Here is a 20032-nt window from a genome sequence, read left to right as displayed (position 1 = left end):
AAGAGCTTTTATAGATGATTCAAAGTTCTGTGGACATTAAAGAAACCTTTATAACCTTCTCCTTCACACTAAATCAATTCTGACTCCAAGCCTGTCTGCATCCTTCCAAAGAATCCATATTCACAGCTCCTCTGCAGGAGAAGCATTTAAATGCAGCGTGCCAGCAAACAGCACACAGAGACTTCCAGGCTGCACTGGAGCCAAGTGCTGTCTTCTGTCTCAAATGGAAATTCCAGGACTAACCAGAATGCAAGCAAGAAAAAGAAAGCAGATTAAATACAATATGAAACCTCTCCCCCCAAACAATAAGCATCACCGAAATTCCTGTTGCAGTTTCCTGCTAAAAGCTGCTTGTTCCAAGTGTTTCATTTAAAACAGACACTCCAAACCTGGCTCTTTGGAGCTCTCTGATGTTACACATGTTAAAAGCTCACATGGCAACAAACCTCCAAGTGCTGACAAGTGAAGGGGATAACAGGAATCAAGGCAAGCCACTTGTGTGCCTCTCTTGGGTCAACTCAACCCGGGCTGAGAGTTGCTATTATATTAACCAGGATCGCTGCCAAAGAAAAACTCAGCCGTGAGGAGATGAAGTTGTTCAAGAGAGAATGAATAAGCAGGTGGCACATGCACCACTCCTCCAAATTCATTGTTGGAAAGAAAGCAAAGTAATTCTTAATGTACAAGCCCCTTGGACAAAACTTAACGTGAGGCAACAGCAATTCTTCTTCGCAGGAGATACCAGCATTTGTCAGCAGCACGTGAAAGACTTTGGCAAAATATGGGAAACCAGTATTCCCCCTCAGAAATGGGAACAGTTTGGGAACTACATGTAAAGCTAAGTGGACAAAAATATCTCACTGTATGCAAGTCCTAACAAAGACTTGGAGAGAAAGAAATAACAGAAAGAGTGTTTATATTTTGGAGAAGTTGTGTTTATTTATGAGGGCACCATGAGCAGGATGATCCAGTTTGATTTCAAAAAGCTATTTTTAGTCTTTCTGTTCAGGCCACAATAAAGTTCTTTGCCTTCACTAAGCAAAATCAATGACTGATTAATCAACTTTATGTTCTTAGATCAAAGGATGATCTATCAAACTCTGTTATCCAACTGAACCTATCACAGTTAAATAGTAATTATGACATTAACTTCCTGTAAAAATGAATTAATGGACTGTGTAAACTGCACAATATTTGTGCTAATTGTTTCTGAGTCACTACTTAAAAGACATATGTCATTAATCTCCATACTAACAAGAAAACAGCAGGTTTGTGTGTCCATAACATGGCTCACATTCATCTCCTCCCTAATAAAAAAAAAAGGTAATTTTCAGATTGTCCTATCAAAATCCTTAAATTTCTTTAAAAATACAACATTTTCCCAGTATTTTAAATGACAATTATTAAAACTCTCTATATTTGCAAGTATTTATCAGGATTCTAGACAACATCTATGATTTCCTATAAAGACAGTACAAGCAGATCTTATAAAAAGCCTCTGTGAGCACAGAGATAACAACAACAGAGGATTAATCATTTTTGCTATAGCAACCACTGCACTGCAATTACCATAGTGACATGAGAAGAATAGGAAAAGTAATAATGAAGAGCTCTTACTTGTTTGGAGCAATGTGTCAGCCAAGTAAGTGCAAAATTCTCCAGTGCCCAACTCTGCTCACCTTAATCAATTGAAATGCCATTTGTAATAAATGTCAAAAAGCATTCCTGATTTACTTTCAGAAGAGCAATACAAATTTGTCAATTGCTCCCTGTCCTTTGGTCAGATTAACGTACAAATCATTGCTATCATGTAAAAGGGGGAAGTGCTACTTATTACAGAGGTTCCAACTTAGACATAAAGCCTAAGGTCTACTCCATCACCATTATGTATTGATCTGAACACACATGCTTTTGCATAATTTACCATTAAAATATACAGACATATATAGATGCATACAAACATACACTTGTGTATCTTTTTAACAAAAAATATATCTTTATTTTTTCAGTACCTAGGAACACTCAGTACTAAGATTACACTAACATCTGTGACAGCATCTCATGAGTCACCTAATTGCTGTTTTTTTCCAACTCCACTTATCCAAATAATTTCTTCCTGATAGCTGTTGTTCAACCTTAGTTTAAGGAAATCTTACCCCACATCAGTTGCTTTTAGAAGTTCTCAGTCAGGATCTCATTCAAAGCTCCCCCCTTCTTACAAATGACTTATGGCTCAAAAGGGTATTTCAAATAAAATTTTTGGAAGCAGGAAATAACATCAAAGTCACCTTTGAAACAATGCTTATTTTGCTATGATGAAGGTCTGATCAGTAAATCAGGTTCTTGCAGAAGTGCAGCAGGGTACAAATGGAAGGGTGGGTGTAAATGAGAAGGCAGCAGCCCAAGTGACACACCCCCAAACTCACATCTGGACCTGACATCATTCCAGGGTCCAAAATGCACAAGGTTAAGTAAATGAGAAGTGGCACAGAGAGAAAGCACAGATATGGAATCCTTTGAGACCTTTAGCAAATGGCAAAGCTGGCACATCAGCTGGGAGGTACAGAAAATGTCAAGAAAAGGGAAGAAAAATAGAGGCTGGCAATGCAGAAGTAAGAGCATTAAGAGGCTGGTGCCTGTGTGTGAGCTGTTTCTGGTCCCAGCAGCAGCTGTGTCGGTGCCAGGCTGAGGATGGCCGTGCAGAGCAGAGCGTGAGGCACCTTCTGCAGCACACGCGGCTCGGCAAAACCTGCCAAGGTGGAAGGCAGCACAACCTTCTCACACATCTCATTTTCCATTTCGTTGTGATATTTTGATTTGTTGTGCAATGAAACCTCCTCCAGGCTCCATTACAGGTAGCCAAATAACTCTTTCAAATGGCAAACCGTCGTGCCTTAACTTCCTCTGACTCACAACAATCATTATTCCATCAGTTTTGAAACGGAAAACTGAAAAAGGAGACGTTCAAGTCTGACAAACCATTTCTAGCAATGCATTTCTTTGCCTTCAGCTCACTAAAGGCAGAAGCTGTAGGATAAAACTCTGCTTTTTGAAGTATCTTTGTGTAAGCAGATACAGCATGGGGGTAAATGCAGTTACTCTGAGAGAGTGTTATACTTGTAATGTGAACTTTTGACACTTTATTGTTAGACTGATGCAGAACAAAAAATACCAGAATGAAAACAAACATAAGCAGAACTCAACCACAAACTTCCTTTGCATTTAAAGGTTTTTTTCCCTCCAATTTTTGAATAGCACTCTTACACCCAACTATTGTGGTGTAAGAGGATTTTTTGATGGTGGGATGTTGTTCAACTTCTTTCACACAACATTTCAGGAAGAACATGGAATTTAGGATTATAGTCCTTCATTACTCATATACACTGTTTTAGTTACCATATTCACTTCAATATTCTCTGAAACTTAGTTCAGTGGAGTGTAACTCCTTGTTGCCCTGAGTATTTTAAACTGACATTAGAAAGATGGGAAGAAAACAAAATATTGATGCTCTACTCCATCTCCTATGCTGATTGGAAATCATAGTTGTCAGAATAAACCTTATTCCTTTATCAAAGCACACAGACACATTTACAACAATCTCTTCCATTGCTTAAGAAAATTAATGGGCAGAAAGACCATTAAACCATTTCCCATCCTTCAACTGGAGCGATGTGGAATGAAGATGAAGTTGACAGTGTGTGTGTGGTTGTTCAGGGAGAGGCAAGACCCTCATATAGCAAGATCTGGGTGTTCTCTGCTAGAGATGAAGTGGCTGAGAGCTTTCAGAACAATGACTTTAAAAAGGCAGCATCTCCTCCCACAGCTGATACTGATGGTCCCTTGCCTCCCTGCTGTCCCTCTACATTTATTTGCAGGCATTTCTTAAGTCCCTGAGCACACTTTGTCCTGTGATATTCATCCTTGCTGGAGAGACTGCTCCCCTGTTACCCCACACTAGAGCTCAGCCTATGACTTTGATGATAATTAGCAGAGCAGGGCATTAAACAAGTGGTGATGGAACTCCAAATCCACAGCCCCCAAGACTAATCTGTGCCAGCCACTGCCTTTCATAACCTTGGCTGTACCAAACACTGCACATTCCATTTAGTCATACTTCCAAAATTTCAACTTTATCATTTGAACAGTTCCACTTCTCTTCGCAGAGACATCCCAGGGTTTATTAGAATTCCATTAATTGTGATACACTTCTAAAATTACGATGTATCATTTGGGCTCATTAGCTACCTAACACAGAGATAAATTATCCTACAGTAAGATAGCTTTCCACATTGCCATTGTTAAGAAAAAAAATTTTCTATTTAATACCTATTAAGACACATTACCCAGAACATCAGCGTGGAAAGTGGCTACAAAAGCCCCGGGACATTCCATTTTTTTTATCTGTAAAATCTGTAGTACTCTATCCTTTCCTTCACATATTTAATAGGTAAGTGTTCAAATTTGCAGAGAAACAACAAAAGATTTTATAAAAAATTTGACAAAGATTCTTGAAAACGTGTCAAACATTTCACAGAAGAACCTGGAGCGTGGTTCAGGTTCTACCTGCCATTATTCCCTGTAGATCTGACCCAGCAGATGGGTCTTCTAGTTCCATGCCATGAAGAGCTTTGCTACAACTCCTCAGAACCCTTTTAAGTGGCAGCAAGAGGGTCACATTCTGGGTCTAAGAACTTTAAAACCTGCCATTTTCTTTAAAACATATTTTAAAAGAAAAATGATATAACAAGGCTCTGGTTTGACAACATTTAAAGACAGGCTCAGTCTCTCAATTAGGAAATGTGTTGTATAAATGCAGTAAATTAGTTTTTTATGAATTTCTTTACATCCAGTCACAGCAGCAGAATCAGGCCCAAAGCATTTTCCCTTGGAATGGAAAATTGTTATTTAACTGCACAGACAAATAGTATTTTTTGGACTACATAATCAACATTCTCTATTCTCTGTAACCAAACACACATATTGACAATTTTTCTATTAGCCACAATTGACTGGCTAATAGAAAAATACAGGCTTTCACTTACCTTGCAAAAATAGATTTACATATAAATGAAATTTTTCGCCTGTCCAAAAGTCTTTCAAAATTTTCAATTACAACCATTAAGATTTCACCATGTTCCAGCAATCTTTATTCAAATAATTCAGTAATTTACATTTGGTCCTTATTAAATTGTACAAGTGAAGAATTTATGACCATTTATTCAGATAACACCTTCTGAACAAGATTTGGGGAAAAAATAAAATCTTGGCAAAAAACCCATGTCTGGTAAAAGTTTGGTCTTGTACCACACCTCAAAGCAATAAAATGTAGATAGATACATGTGATGCAAAATGTACTGGGACAGTCAAAGCTGAATTCATTAACAATTATTCCCAGATATTTCAAGATTTACAGATAAAACAAACACCTATTAGAAAAAAGCAGGGAAACATAAAACCCACTTAAACATCTTTATTTGTTCTTCAGTGTAAAGTATCTAACAAAATATGGAAAATAAAGAAACACTCAGGATTAGTGTGGAAGAATAAAACTCACCAAAATCTGCAAACACGGACTGTCCAACAACTTTCGCACCACTTGGCATTTCCTTACTTTTTCCAGCTTTAGTGAAGTTCCCATCCTATCAAAGAGGACAAAGATGACGGAAAAACTGAATTGCAGTCTAAGTGATGAAATTTGACTTTCGAACCAAAGAAAATATAGATCAATAAAGATGCAATTTAATAGTAGAGAGACATCTCAGCTACAGAAAAACAACAAAAAAAGGACTCTTTCAAAATTGGGACTGAGCTTTTACATTTCTAATCCTTCATGGAGTCTTATGGAAGTCCAGCAATAGTAATATTTAGACACAATTTCCATTTATTTTGCTGTGTTAAGAGGAAGAGATTGGGTTATTTCAGCAGCATTATCTAAATCATAATTAAGTGATTATGAATACTAATGTGCATTTATGCATATTTATGTGATTTTATTGATATAACTAATATATAAAACCACAGCTGCACACCTGTTAAAAATAGCTTCTGAACTGCCTTCTAATTAGGAAATAAACTGATTTGACATTAGATCTGATTTAGATCTTGTTTTAATTACCTATTATTAAAATCTAGGCCCACAGAAAACAATAGTCCAGTATTTCATCAGAAGGACAAAAGGCACCGGATCGTTGTTTATCACAGAACTGCATCACAACTGGAACAAGCCCATTTTAAAATGTTGAGTTTTTGTAGCCATGTCAGATGACCCAAAGCCCCCTGGCCCAGTCAGTGCAGTCAGCACATGCACAGTGCTGTCCACACAGATACCAGAGAGGAAGGAGACAAAGGCTTTGGGAATAGTGCACAGTTATCCACATCCAACATGACTCATGTCATATTCAGTTTGTAGGCTTCGATGCAACTCTGCACACACTCAGTTGTTGTTTGTACTGGATGTCTGACTAAATATCTTTACCTTGACATATAATTTATAATGATTAAAAAAATAAAATTGATGCATTTCCACGCAGTAAAAAAGACTAGGCCCTGTACTCAGCCCCTCATATCTCATATGGGCAAATATTTTAAAAGCACGAGTGCATCAGTGAAGAGAATTGCTTTGTTCTACAGAGAGCAATTTAACAGCTTTTAATGGATCAATTAAGGTATTTTAAGATTCACATATATGTACATGTATTTTATATGTATGACCTATTTTACTGGGTTGATTGATTCCAAAGAACAGAATTCTTTCTTTCTAAAGACAAACAAATCTATCCATACAAAATATATAATGAAAGATAATATTTAGAATACAGGAGTCCAAAATTTGTAAGAACATTAAAAAAAAACCAAACAACAAGAGAGAGCACAAATGTCTTGTTTAGTCACTAAAACTCAATGCCTGTCAATTTAGGTCTATATAAAGCTGGAAATACAGGATTCATGACTCACTGCTTTCATTACTCTTCCCTGGTTGAAGATGGCCATGTTGTCAAAGACAAGACTACATCTTTTGTTCTACAGTGACTTAACTATGACATGATGGATACATTTTCAGGTAAACTCTCAAAAACTCATTCCTTAGCTAATAAGAAACACATTAAGCCCTTTCTACTGTAAGAAAAAGGTGAACTTTTAACTACAATCCTTTTTGGGTAACACAGGACAAAAGATACTCCTGCAATGCAAAAGCAGAATCTCAATAAATAAATATTAATCCATCGAGCTATTACTCCTCAACCTTGAATTTCATTTATGATACTTAATTAACACAGGACTCTGGACTCAACTGTAACTTGAACACAAATTTTACCAGTTAGAAGTGACATTTTGAACCTCTGTCCAAGACCAAGCTTACTTAAAAAAAACCCAAAACAACAAAAAACCAGCAAGAATAAAACCCAAATGACCATCCTTTCATTCCTAAACCACCCTGCTGAGCGTGAGTAAGCTCCTCACACAGGAGCCCTGCTGAGGTGTTTGAAGGCACCTGATTTACTGAGCAGTCACATTCCAAAATCTGCAGAGGGACCTGTGCTGAGCGAAAGGTGCCCAGGAATGTTGTGCAGTGTAAATGCAACGGTGCAGTCAGTGCCTCAGCATCCATTCTCAGATGTCTTTTTGGTTTTTATAAATTGTTCATGTTTGAACATAAGGGTCATTTCTGTTTTCTCTCTTACCTTATTTACCCACGTCTCAAACTGAATGGTTTTGGAATTTGGGGATGTAGTAAGGAACAAATCTGCAAGGAAAAATGGAAGAGAAATAAAAATATTTAGCAGTAGACTACACAAACAAATACATCTGATCACTTAGTAAAGATATATAAATTATTTTTAAAAAATTACCTAAGTTCTAAATGCATTATTCCAGTGACGTTGAGATGTAAAGATATTAAGAAACATTAAAAACACGCCCCTCCAAAACTATTTTCATCCCTCATACTCTTCCGTACACAAGTTTTGCATTTGTATAGGTTAAAACACAAGTAAAGTTACTCTCATGTGAGTTAGGAAGTGCTGGATGTTATATATGCACCCTGAAGAACGTTTCTTAAGAGTAAAGACAGAGGCATACCTCAAAGCTAGAAAAAAGTTTACACAGTTATATTTTTAGGAAGTCAAAATTAAAGACAAAAACCTACCAGCTATCCTTTTATTTTGAATATGTTGAATTAAGCAGCAGATACACTGATGGAGAAATATTTCTGGCATATTTTACACTAAAATTCTCTCAAACATCAAGAGAGTGCAAAAGAGGCCTTCAGACCATTTATCTGGCATTGCCTACTGAAAGAAGAACTTACTCACTGATATTTAGGAAAGCATACAAATTAGAAAAAAGGGAAGAAGAAGTTTTTATTAAAAAAAAATAAAATCCAGTGTTAAGAAATCCAGATTTAAGAACAGTACTCTTTTAAACACTTGTCCCCTTCCCCTCTGTAATTTCAATTGCCACTATTTGAGACAGAACACAAGGGTTTCCTTGCAGGCAAAACCCCCAAACCTAACCTGGGGCACATAACATTGTATAGGACAAGTGGAACCGGCACCCCAGAGCATCTGCAAGGCTGCTGTAATATCACACTGCAGTGGCAGAATGCAAAGGCAGGCGAAGATAGCAGATAATCTTCTAAAAATAGCGTAGAGGAGCTGTGCCATGCTGCTCCTACAGCAGAGCAACAAGCTGCCATTTCCCATAGGACATCTTAATATAGGTACAGCAACATCACCTCTAGTTGTAGAGCCTGCTGAAACAATTCCACTGGCACCTCACTGCCAACTGCCCTCTGTTTTATCCTGAAGCCTCCTTAGAAGCTGTGTGTCCAAAATGCTCATGCTTGTTTGTAGGATTAAACTCCCTCTCACTGAAACCGAATCAAATGCTTAAAATTTACAAGTAATTTTCCTCTTTGATCAAGGATGCCACAGATTTCAAAAGCAAGCAAAACCAAAGTATTTCTTTGCAGCAGCAGCGCAAAAAGGCAATGGAATTTAGACCCTTCAAATAACTGTTCACAAATTGGTAGAGCTCAGAATTACAAATGTTTTCCCTCAAGTTTGTGAAAGAAATGTGTGAGAAAAACCAAGTCCTGTCTGGAACAGTGTTCTAGACCTGGTAATTCCCAAAGGTTACTTTCAACCTAATGTACTTTATGATTTTCTCTGGTTTTATTATGTTTTTGGCTCCAAGAACCAAAAGCATATGAGAGAGGAAACAATTAAGAATCTTTGCTATTTATAAATATCTAACAGCCATAGCAGAGACTCCTTGCAAGCATCTTCTTTCCAAAGGAACAGTGTCCATGGCAGCCATCTCTCACTTCACTGCTATTGCTTTCCATGTCGATTAGTACTAATTTCTTTAGTATATAACAGCTGCAGGAGAAGAGATGGAACCAACAAATGCATTAGTATCTGGATGTTCAGTTCTTGGGTTGCATAACAATGAAGACATACACAGTTCTTTTCTACACTTTTTGTACTTTAAAACACCAATCATGTTGAAAACCGCACCATTCCTGTTTTGTTTCTGGCTATATCAAGAAAACTCACCCCCTTTTCCCTACAAGGAATGCCTATCACATTACACACGACCAGGAAAAGTCACTGGTCTAAAGATACACTGCCACAGTGCCTTTGCAAGGCAGTTCAGGTTGCAGTTTCAGCTGTAGAAAACAAAGTCTATTCCATACAGATCTCTAAGTTTAAAAAGCAAGGACTAAGTACCGAGGGCTGTTCAAATGCTGATGAACAGAACAACGGCCCAATGTGAGATACTGAGGTAATGAAATCAAAAAATCTGCAGCTCAATAACCAATCATTTACAGGTGATACTTTTACTAGACAACAGGTACGTTAAGGGATACAAAAAATGACAGGTAAGGGTGTGCCTCTAACAGCCCCATGTTAACTGTAGATTCTGGAGATACACCATGGAAATATGAAACAGAAAGAGGAAAATATCAGAACCAAAAAAATTGGCCTGGCTACTTTGCTGCTGCTGCTGCCAGAGAAGGAATATTGGGCTAGCTAGATGGACCACGAGACTAAGCCTGCAGGGCATTTCTTAAATCTTTAACTTGAGATATGATGTAGCAAAGGGAAGTAAAGTACTTGAGAGTTGGGATGGGGGAAGATCTTGATGTCAGATTAAGGTAGATTTCCTGAAATGTAACACCTACAGCCTTAGTGAATGGCTGCAAGTAAGAAATCAATACTGCCTGAGAGGAAAGGTTGCTCTTAATCAAATGCAAAGTGAACTGTTGCAACTATCCCAGAAGGGTTTGGGTTAGAAGATATCTTAAAGATCATCCAGTTCCAGCCCCCTGCCAGGGTCAGGGACACATTCCACTAGACCAGGTTGCTCTTAGAGCCCTGTCCAACCTGGCCTTAAAAACTTCCAGGGATGGGGCAGCCACAACTGCAGACAATCTTATTAAATAAAAAGCAGGTAATATTACAAACTCATCCTACTTCCAAACATTGTTTTTTTCTTATTAGGACTCACTGAAAATTAAAAGAAAACCGAACTACACAGAACCTGCTCCAAGTCCACTTCTGATTATCCTTGTTATTTTCTGTCACTTTTGAGTGTTATAAAAAATGGTACTAATTATAGATGGAGCATTCATTTCACTAATGACTGATCTGACCTTTGTTTAATGTCAGAGGGCTTTATTTCAAAATAAAAACTCTCAGCATCCATGACTGTCTTCAGAAGCCACCAGGGTATGAGCAACATTAAGTTACTCCTTGATTTCACAATCACTTCAGAAGTTTAAGTTAATAAAGGAGGGGGGAAAAAATTGCCCCTATTTTTAAACACTATCAACATGTACAAGGCATTACCCAATTAGAATTTATTTATGCTCACTCAAAACATGCCTAAAAATGCTCTCATTAAGGTGGAAGAACAGGTGTGTCTGTGCATATTCGCTAACCAGAAGCTGCTCTGGGGGATGAACATGCCTGGCTATGGTGATGTAGCTTTTATAACACAGATACAAGTACAAGGCCCAATGCTAATGAGCTTGCAATTTACTGGTCATGAATTTTTGATGCTGGTTACACAAAACAGAAAGTTAAAGAAACATTCCCTCCAGTAGCTTCCTCTCCTGAAAAACTTAAGCAAAACAAAAAGACTTCAAATGTTCCAAACAAGTTAATTTGTGTTGGTCAATTTTTAAGAAATGTGCTTTCAATAAAAAGATTGTGAATTTATTCTGTTCAAACAGGCCTTTCAAGATTTAGTAAGTGTTTACTGGAACTATTTAGCAAAACACGATGAACAATTATAAACAACATACCTAAGAAGTAAAATCCCTTTCATTATTACAACTTACTATAGGATATTAATTTAAAAGAATCACTTAACTGGAAAACTTTTAAATTAGATCTATGCTTTATAGTTATGCTTCTTTTAGCACTTCAAACATGACTTTCAGACAATTCTGTTAATTTTCAGAATAAAGGCAATGATACTGTTTCAAGCAATAGAATATAACTGCTCAGTGTTCAGAGTGCTTTCAGAACCCATTTTCACATTCATGCTTTCTCAAAACAATGTTGTTTGTGGCACAACCAATTTACTTCTCACCTGTAGTAAGCTACTGATTCCCATAAAAATGTCATATTATTATCCCCAACTGTATATAATTATATCAGTATATAATTAAAAATTGCAAAAGGAATAGCTTTTGAGACGCTTCATAATGGCAATTTTAAAACTAAAACTGCTAAGCACACAGCAGAGATTATGGGCTCTTTTAGAAAGATTAGGAAAAAGAAGTTAAAACAGCTATTTCTTTTCTCTAAAGATCTCTACTCATTTTTTTTCTCTTTGTGAGGTAAGCTATGAGTAAGAGAAGCCATTGGCAAGAGCAGAGCAATCCCAGCAGGAGCAGATGCAGCTAATTCCAACTTCCAACTCCTCTGAAATATATCCTGTCCATCTTATATAATACATTTTTTGCCTCTGTTACTTGCTGTAAATTCACAGGTAAGCTCCATTATCAGAGTTTAAAACAGCTAAGAAATGTAAAAAATGTAGCTGTTCGAGGAATGACACAGTGACATCATCACTGAATATTTGTTCTGGGAAACAACAGAAAGGAAGGAGCAAACCCAGAGAGAGTAAACACATCCCCCACCCAAGTTTTAAAATGCTACTCAAGCTAAGTTTTAAAAAGCCAAATAATTTGTTAGCCTGGTTATTTTCATAGAGAATAAATGCCCACCTATTGTATAAAATAAGCTTTGTTGATAACATTAACTGCAGAGAGGCCTCCAGCTTCCATGCAGAGGAAACTCATTGAATACATAACCAGAGCCTGGCATCAAATGTTCCAGTATCTTCACAATCCAGGTTTAAATGCTTACAAGAGAAATATCACCTGCGATCTGAATGATTGTTTCTCAAGAAGAAAACTATCTACATTTACACATTTAAACTAAGAATTGGGAATAAAAAAGAAAACACATTGTGAACGTTCTGGTACATTAGGTTTCTAGATTCCCAAAGCAAAGCAACATAAGAAAATTAACCACCAGAAATCAGTAAAGAGACTGCAATTAGCTTACAGCAAGCTGTTTCTGACTAATGATTTTTCCACTTTAGTTTTCCCAAACCTAAATTTATGATTTTTCCTTCATATTATATAAACAGTTCCAGAAATATCTACAATTATACACACCACGTGCTAGTGTTCAACACAAGACTGGTTGTAAAAGCAGCACTTCCAAACTTTGGAATCACATAACCAAGTTAGACACAGAATATTTAATACATCAGCTGTTTTTCACAGCATTCAAGGATGCATTGACAGATGTACAGTATGAGGTTACAGTATAATTCAGAGCCCAAGGCAGCTTGTCTCATACATTTAAGCATTTCAAAAGCCCTTGTAGGACCATGGCCTGATTTCTTGGCAGAGGGCTTGTATTTTTGAACGCAGACATATTTATTATTTAATAATCTTTTTTTTCTCTCCAAGTAATTAGGAACTACGAATTTTGGCTTAGAAACACAGCATTATCCCTAAATGAACATCTGACATTTTAGGATGTTTAAAATAAGAGTAATTAGTTAATTAATAATTAACTCAATAGAAAAAAAATGACACAGCAAAATAATCACTATCCTAAAAATTTCAACTGCAGAAAAATCACTTGATACACCTATGAGAACTTATGTTGAGACAGTCTAATCACGCTAAATTTAAATCTCAGCTCGGTCCAAAGTACTGAAGTGAAAACTCTGACTGTGATGCAAATCAACAACAGCACAAACAGTGTCTGTGTAAGCCCAGCTTCAAACAGATCACCTGCACTGGTGCCCACCTCGACATCATTTCTGGGTGGTCTTTATCAAGTCCTTTCACGTACCTTGGCCCCAGTTTCCAGCTATGACACCTTTTCCCCACGGTTCAGTGTAAAACCTTCAGTGTAGTGACCATCTTGCCAGCAGAGTTTCCTCCACTGACCAGTGTTCTCTGCACCTCTTAAATGACACATCCAAGACACATTGCTGAGAAACACTGAGTCCCTTCTTACTTTGGATTGAGTGGACTAATGCAAAGAGAAGTTGCTTTTTACCTCCTTCACTAAAATCAAAAGAGTTAAACATATTCTACAAATCCTTCTTAAGTCACATGATGCAAATTTTTCACTTTGGGGATGTGACATTTTTAAGACAGGTCTCTTACTTGAGCATCCTGCTTTGGAAATGCTCACCTGGACTATCTGGTCTATAAAATACACCTGATTTAATCTGGTCAAACAAGCCTATTATTATTAGCTTCAACATTACCTTCCTAAGGCAGCTGTTAAAGGTAACTAATGACAAGTGTGAGTATGTATTACTAGACACCCAGTAGCCTTATTCTAACTCATCATTTTCTCCTCATCTTTCACTCTATCTCAGTTCATGTATCAGCAGTGACAGTGATGGTAGGTTGGTTGACCAGACTATTTCCAGACATCTCTTCCCAGCTCAGGCACTCTGTGAACCAGATACTCCTCCCTGGAGCAACACGTGCCTAATACACATGCAAAGACACTTGAAAGTTTTTTTATTTAGTTAATCTTTATCCATAAAGCACATGCAGACCCCTTGGTAAGAGTTTTATACTGCAAATTTTTGCATGGTTTGTACAAAGTTCCCGGTTTAACTCAGAATTACTTACTGAATGAATAATAAGGAGCTGAGACTTCTCCATGAGGATGCTTTCTTTAAAAACAGCATTACTCTCTGAAACAGCCCAGTTTACCCCGCACCAAGAAAGATTAGTATTATCTTTGTTGTGGTTAGAGGATTTTTGGATTATAAAATCCTTACACTGTTAGCCTTTCATGAAGCACTGTTAGGGATTAAACACATCTTTATGAGCAAGTTCTCATATAATGAAATCATAACAATTCAACTTCATTTTACCCAGAGCAGGAGAAGTGTGGCAATTAAAAGCTCTGTTTGGAGGGTTTAATATCAGCAGGTTGAAAATGGGTTAGGCAATAAACTAGCAAAAAAGCTCCTCAGCCCAGAGAGGATTTTTTCTTTTTTTTTTTTTTTTTTTCTTTTTTTGTTTTCCTTTTTTCTTTTTTTAATGTCAAGCACGCTTTAAATCTCCTAAGCTGTTTATAATGATAGAGTTGCCAAAAATAGCCCAGCTAAAAATCATGAAATTGGCTGCATCTGTTACAGAATACAAAGAGCCTCAAAACATTGCAGAACATTAGAGAAAAGTCTTAAAAACCACCCAAAACAAAGTAAAAATGGCATATTCTGGTGGTTTGGTTTTTTTATTTGTAAACAAAAATCACTGCATTCATTTTAGGTACAACTGTATCTCCATGTCCATGAATAGTAGGGCTGACTGTGAGTAAATACGCTGAATTTTTCAGTGCAAAGGTATCACAAGAGCATCAAATATCACAATTAAGCCTTTTGGGCAAGATGATTTCAGCAGGCAGACTATTCCCTTGCATCTTGTCAACGCCTCCCTTTTAATTAATACCATTCCAATGTGTCCCAGGCCCTCTTCTTAATGAGGCTTCATTCCAGCTCAAGAATGGCTGTGTGGGTGAGTACTGAGTCACAAGGATCCTCTCCTCCTCACCAGCTCTACCTGAGCCAACCAGTAAGGAGCAGCCTCCATGGAGAAACAGCACCATATGGATCCCACTCTCCTTGCCACGCTGCCCAGCTGTGCTGACAGGGAGCAGAGCTAAACAAGCAGGAGAGGCATTTACGTGTCTTCTGCAAGGTCTGTCCAGGCTGCACAGAGCTCTGTTGTTTTTTTTCTTACCTTCTATCACCTGATGCTTCTATGAGTCACTTGCCCAGCTCTGCACAGACTAACAAATTACAGGAGATGTGGCGAGAACACTGTGCAGGTATTTTTTGGAAGAGGCACAATGAAACCGAAGGTGCAATTTTATGCTTGGTTAAAGGCAGGCAATGACTGCTGCTACGAAAAGAGGAGTGAACCTTTTCCCAGTGCTTACATCGGCTCTGACACTCCTGAAGCTGCATGGTGAGTTGGATCACCTTAATAACTCAAGTGAAAATAAACTGTGTTCCTCACCAGCCCCAGTTCCAAGCAGTTACTGGAGCTGATGTGAGGGAAGTGTCATAAATGCACAGGTAGGACCAGACGAATGGTGACTTTCCATTCTGGCAGCAAACAGTCTTGGAAAAACACATCAGCCATGAAACATCAGATATACTGATATTATTTTTCAGCAACATATGTCTTATTCCCAGTTGGTTCCATTTTCACGGGGATAGTAAAAAAAAATTATCACTTCCATCTTAGAAGCAAAACATTACTTTAAAGAAAATAATTCTATGGTAATATTTTCTCCAGTTTTCTTCTCAGTATGAATTATTTTTCTTAATATTTTCCTCAGGTTGCTGTAACATAACACTTCCCACAGAGCTCCCCATTACACTGTAATGCAGTATTTCAGCCCAAGGTGTTTTATCCTTGCTGCTACAAGCACGTACAAGTCAGGATCTTTATGGGAAGAGCCTCATAGAGGCTTCTACTCACATCTTGAGATATGAAAATAGATGTGAATCTATAAAAGCTCCCAGCACTCTCCATACAAAGACCCTGACTTTCATTTCTATTTAATAGAGAAAATTCCACATATCACTAGCACTATCTGGAATTCTGTGAACATTCTTTAGTCTGTCCGCTGTCAGAAACCTCAGAAATGGATCCATCTGTGACTGATCTGTATAAGCAACTTAGACTTCCTACCTTTACCTTCCTGTGAGTTTTGATTTCAATGTACTCAGCTTAAAATGCTACCTGGAATGCTCATCTATGCTGCTTGTGCCACTAAAACAAAATTCCAAAAGACCTCTAGAGCTGAGTGTGTTAGAATTGCTTATTACATGACACTGATTATGGTAAGCAAGCATGTATCTACTTTTCCAGTTGGAATTTCCACTTGACAGCTTCATGTAGCAACGTGCCAGAACTGAATATTAAGGTCTGACTGCATGCTAAAGCAATTAACTTAATCCCCAACATTTATAAGCATCTTAATTAAATTTATGGACTCTTTCCTCTCTCATTCCCATGCAACTAAAGAAGAAAAAGATAAACTCTCTTTCCCAAAATTACCATATATGAATTGATGTCCATTGCACATCTAGCAAAACAATTCAGAATTCATTTAGTGTGTTTAGCATGATATTTAAATGTGCTTGGAGGTATGAAAGAGTATGTAAGTACGAAATAGATTCATCATGGTAAATGAACTGCAATCACAAAAGGAAACCCCCAAGCCCCCAAAGAAAATGAAGGAAGAATATAGTTTATCTACCACAAGAAACATTGTCTGCAGTGCTCAGCCCTGAACTCTGAGCTCTGAACAGGTTACAGGATTGCTCATATAGTGATACAAGAATGATGTGCCATTTACTCCATCAGTGATAGAACCAACTACAACAGACCAGAAAAAAGTCATATTGAAATCTTAAAGAAAAATTGTAAGTCTGGTCTTGAAAACATTCTCCTGCATCAAACTATCAAACTGTTTTCAGACTCGAGATGAAGAAAATGCAGCCCTGATCCACTGCCAGCTGAACAGCAGAGTACAGCACTGTGAAGAGCAGGAAACGAGGCTTTAATGATGAACACAACATTAATCACAACAAGCATTAGCGCTGAGCATCAGCAAGAAGTAGAAAACTTTATTAGGCTATTAATTTTGAAAGTAGTTTTTTAAACCCAGAATTTTTAAATTCTAGATACTAAAATAATTTAAAAAGAAATTAGAAGTAGCAAATTCACATAATTACCAAAGGAAATAGCAACACATTACATTGTATACTTACTGATGAATATTTTTAGGAAGGTATTTAACACTTTTATGACTTACCAGCAGTGAAGTCCTTATTTAAATCTATAAAAGCATGGGAGTGTGGTATATACATTTTACTCTGAGTTTCCAGAGCAGCATGCCATGACAAATTCCTACAGACAGGAAGAGAAAGGAATACATTTCAGCAATGTGCGGGGACTGTTAATCATGATAATATAGCTTTAAAAAATGGAGAAACTTTAAATAAAATTGGACAGAAAGCATGTTCTCCTAATACCAAGATAAAATTACTACTTAGCTTACAATATACCAAGTAACTAAGAGTAATTGCTTGAAAGGTTCTGTGAAGGATGATTCACAGCACAGGGGCTCCAGCTCAATTTTATTAACTTTCTAAAGCAACTTCCTTTTTTTTTTTTTTTTTTCCTCCACAGAAAAGTATCACCACCCACAAAGTGCTAATTAGTGCCTAGGCTTGAACTGTAAATCCTGAGTCACTGATTCCTGCCCTTCCTGGGACAGTTTCCTCTAGCAGTTTTAATTCTGGAAGTACTTCTGGAATGTAGCCTCTGATTAATAAACATGAGCAAAAGGGTTCACATGCTGCTACAGCAGCTCATACCTGCTGCATGGAAATGCACGTTATTTCAAATCACTTCAAAATCAACACATGAATTAAACTCTCACATTATGATGGACTACAGGCCAATGATGTTATTTACCAAGCAGGTGATACTTCTATTTATTTATTTATAAACATACATGCCCTGCTGGTTTCTGCTCTAAAAATGAATTAACTTCCATCAAACCTCTCTATTAGCAACGATTTGAAATGCAACAAATCCTTCAGAAGTCATCATTGCTGAATCACTGGTATGCTGCTTTCAGAACCATTAGCTAACACACTCTGAAAAATCTCAATATGCACCATACACCAGCAGGACAGTGATATTACTATGCCTAGAATAATTTTTTTTATTCCAGTGACGTTACATCCATTTTACTGAAGTCCTTATCTTCTGTGACTCATTTTATGTTAAGCAAAAAAATAAGGCTCTGATGACTTCCCAGGGATCACAACTGGAATCTTAGAAATGTTCAAATGCATCACGTAATCTTGAAGAAATAATTAAACATTTTCTCTAGGTTTTTCTGTGTATTCATTTTTGAAAGCAGCCAGGGAAGTTAGCTATACAGCTCTAGAATAAATTTTAGATTACAAATGGAAAAATGCTTTTCTAAGCAGATGACATAAAGCTGTTATCCATGTAGAAGCCATGGCTTATGCTATTATCTATAGCACTCAGTCTTATTCTGAGCTACAATGAGTAAGTTTATTTGTATGCTAATGCTACTGAAAGGATTTCTTCAACAAAATGAAACAAATCTTTTCCACTTCTCCATATCTTCAAGAGTTCATATAATTTTTCAATATATAATCATTTCAAAGGGTTCAGAAACATCCTTGTGATTCTGAAATCTGTTTCATAAGCCATTAATTTAAACAAAAGTAGGGTGATAAAATTCAAGTTGGGATTTATTATCAAAACCATATTGCCAGGAAGGGTATCATTTCCATTTACACATTTAAAGGTTATTTACCCTACATCACTTCTGAATCATCTCCAATGGAAGGAAAATAGCCAGTTAGGAACAACAGGTATAGATTTGTTAAACTCACTGATGGGGTGTGTGAGGAAAGCCTTATTTAAACATTTCTAAGGGACATGGGGAAGCAGGATAGAAAGCTGGTATGGTGCTGCCATAGACAGAGAAATGGTTTCATTCATTTCTCCGCTGAAGAAAACCACATAGGAATGCAAAGACTTTTTAATACACTCTTTCTTTCAAAATAAACTTAAGGACTGATTGTATGCAAAGCTAAAGAAGCTGTGACACCAACTTGGATTTCTTCTCAAACACACAGAGTTGCAAGATTCTTTGTTAATGTTACTGAACACCATTAAGGATAACCCTAATAGTTCCACTTAAAAGCTGCAAAATACAAGTTACAAGATGCAAATTTCTTCAAGTAACGAATTTAAAGGTCCAATCCTCTAAAAACCCCGTAAGTTCTGTTTCTGTTTCTAATTTTTCCATTCATTCATTGTCAGTCAAGAGAGAATAGTTTAAAAAAAAAACCAAACACATAAAAAGACTGTTTTTGACATTTATAATACAACTTTCACCTAAAAATAGTTCTGTTATATTTTGAGCACATTCTTTCACAATCGAGAGAAAATTCTATCAGAGGCTAATGAACAACCCCGGAGCTCACCCGCCAATCAGTATCTGTGGCTTGTTTGAATCGCTGGTGACACCAAAGACATCAGGAATCAAGTCTCCGTTAAAGCTGAAAATGGGAAACAATTTCAGAATCATCTCAGTCATTACAGGAGTTCAAATTAACTGTTCTTAAGTCAACCTGTACTTGGACAGCATTTTCCCACCAAGTAACGCAGGACTCTCAGCTGCACAGACCGGACTGAATTTTGGCTCCTGTCTGAGCTGCTGGGAGCAGTAAATATCTTTCAGTGGGTTTGGCTTTCCAGCTCTATTTCCCACCCCTGCTTTTGTTCAGCATTTCACACAGAGGCAAGTACATTATGAAGGGGATATTTGCTCAGTCTGATGAGCCAGCAAGGTTTTTGCTTTATAAAATTCACTAAAAAATGAATGGCTCCTTTTTCTGC

At 37.2% G+C, this 20032-nt stretch overlaps 1 protein-coding gene across 1 annotated transcript in view; it reads right to left on the bottom strand.

Moving 5' to 3' along the window:
* The window catches only part of ITFG1 (integrin alpha FG-GAP repeat containing 1), a 69173-nt gene that overhangs the window by 41657 nt on the left and 7484 nt on the right, over positions 1 to 20032 (bottom strand). The window contains exons 5-8 of the mRNA XM_027902882.1: positions 19618 to 19692; positions 17397 to 17491; positions 7683 to 7744; positions 5555 to 5639 (exon numbers count right to left, since the gene is read on the bottom strand). Coding sequence (XP_027758683.1) covers positions 5555 to 5639; positions 7683 to 7744; positions 17397 to 17491; positions 19618 to 19692 — 317 coding nt within the window. The remainder of the gene's footprint in view (positions 1 to 5554; positions 5640 to 7682; positions 7745 to 17396; positions 17492 to 19617; positions 19693 to 20032) is intronic.

This window comes from Empidonax traillii, unplaced genomic scaffold (assembly GCF_003031625.1).
Source record: "Empidonax traillii isolate 1590-97213 ecotype Southwest subspecies unplaced genomic scaffold, ASM303162v1 scaffold23:size2178997, whole genome shotgun sequence".
Lineage (NCBI taxonomy): Eukaryota > Metazoa > Chordata > Aves > Passeriformes > Tyrannidae > Empidonax > Empidonax traillii.
The sequence above is the reverse complement of the archived record's forward strand: the minus strand, read 5'-3'. Positions and strand labels throughout refer to the sequence as shown.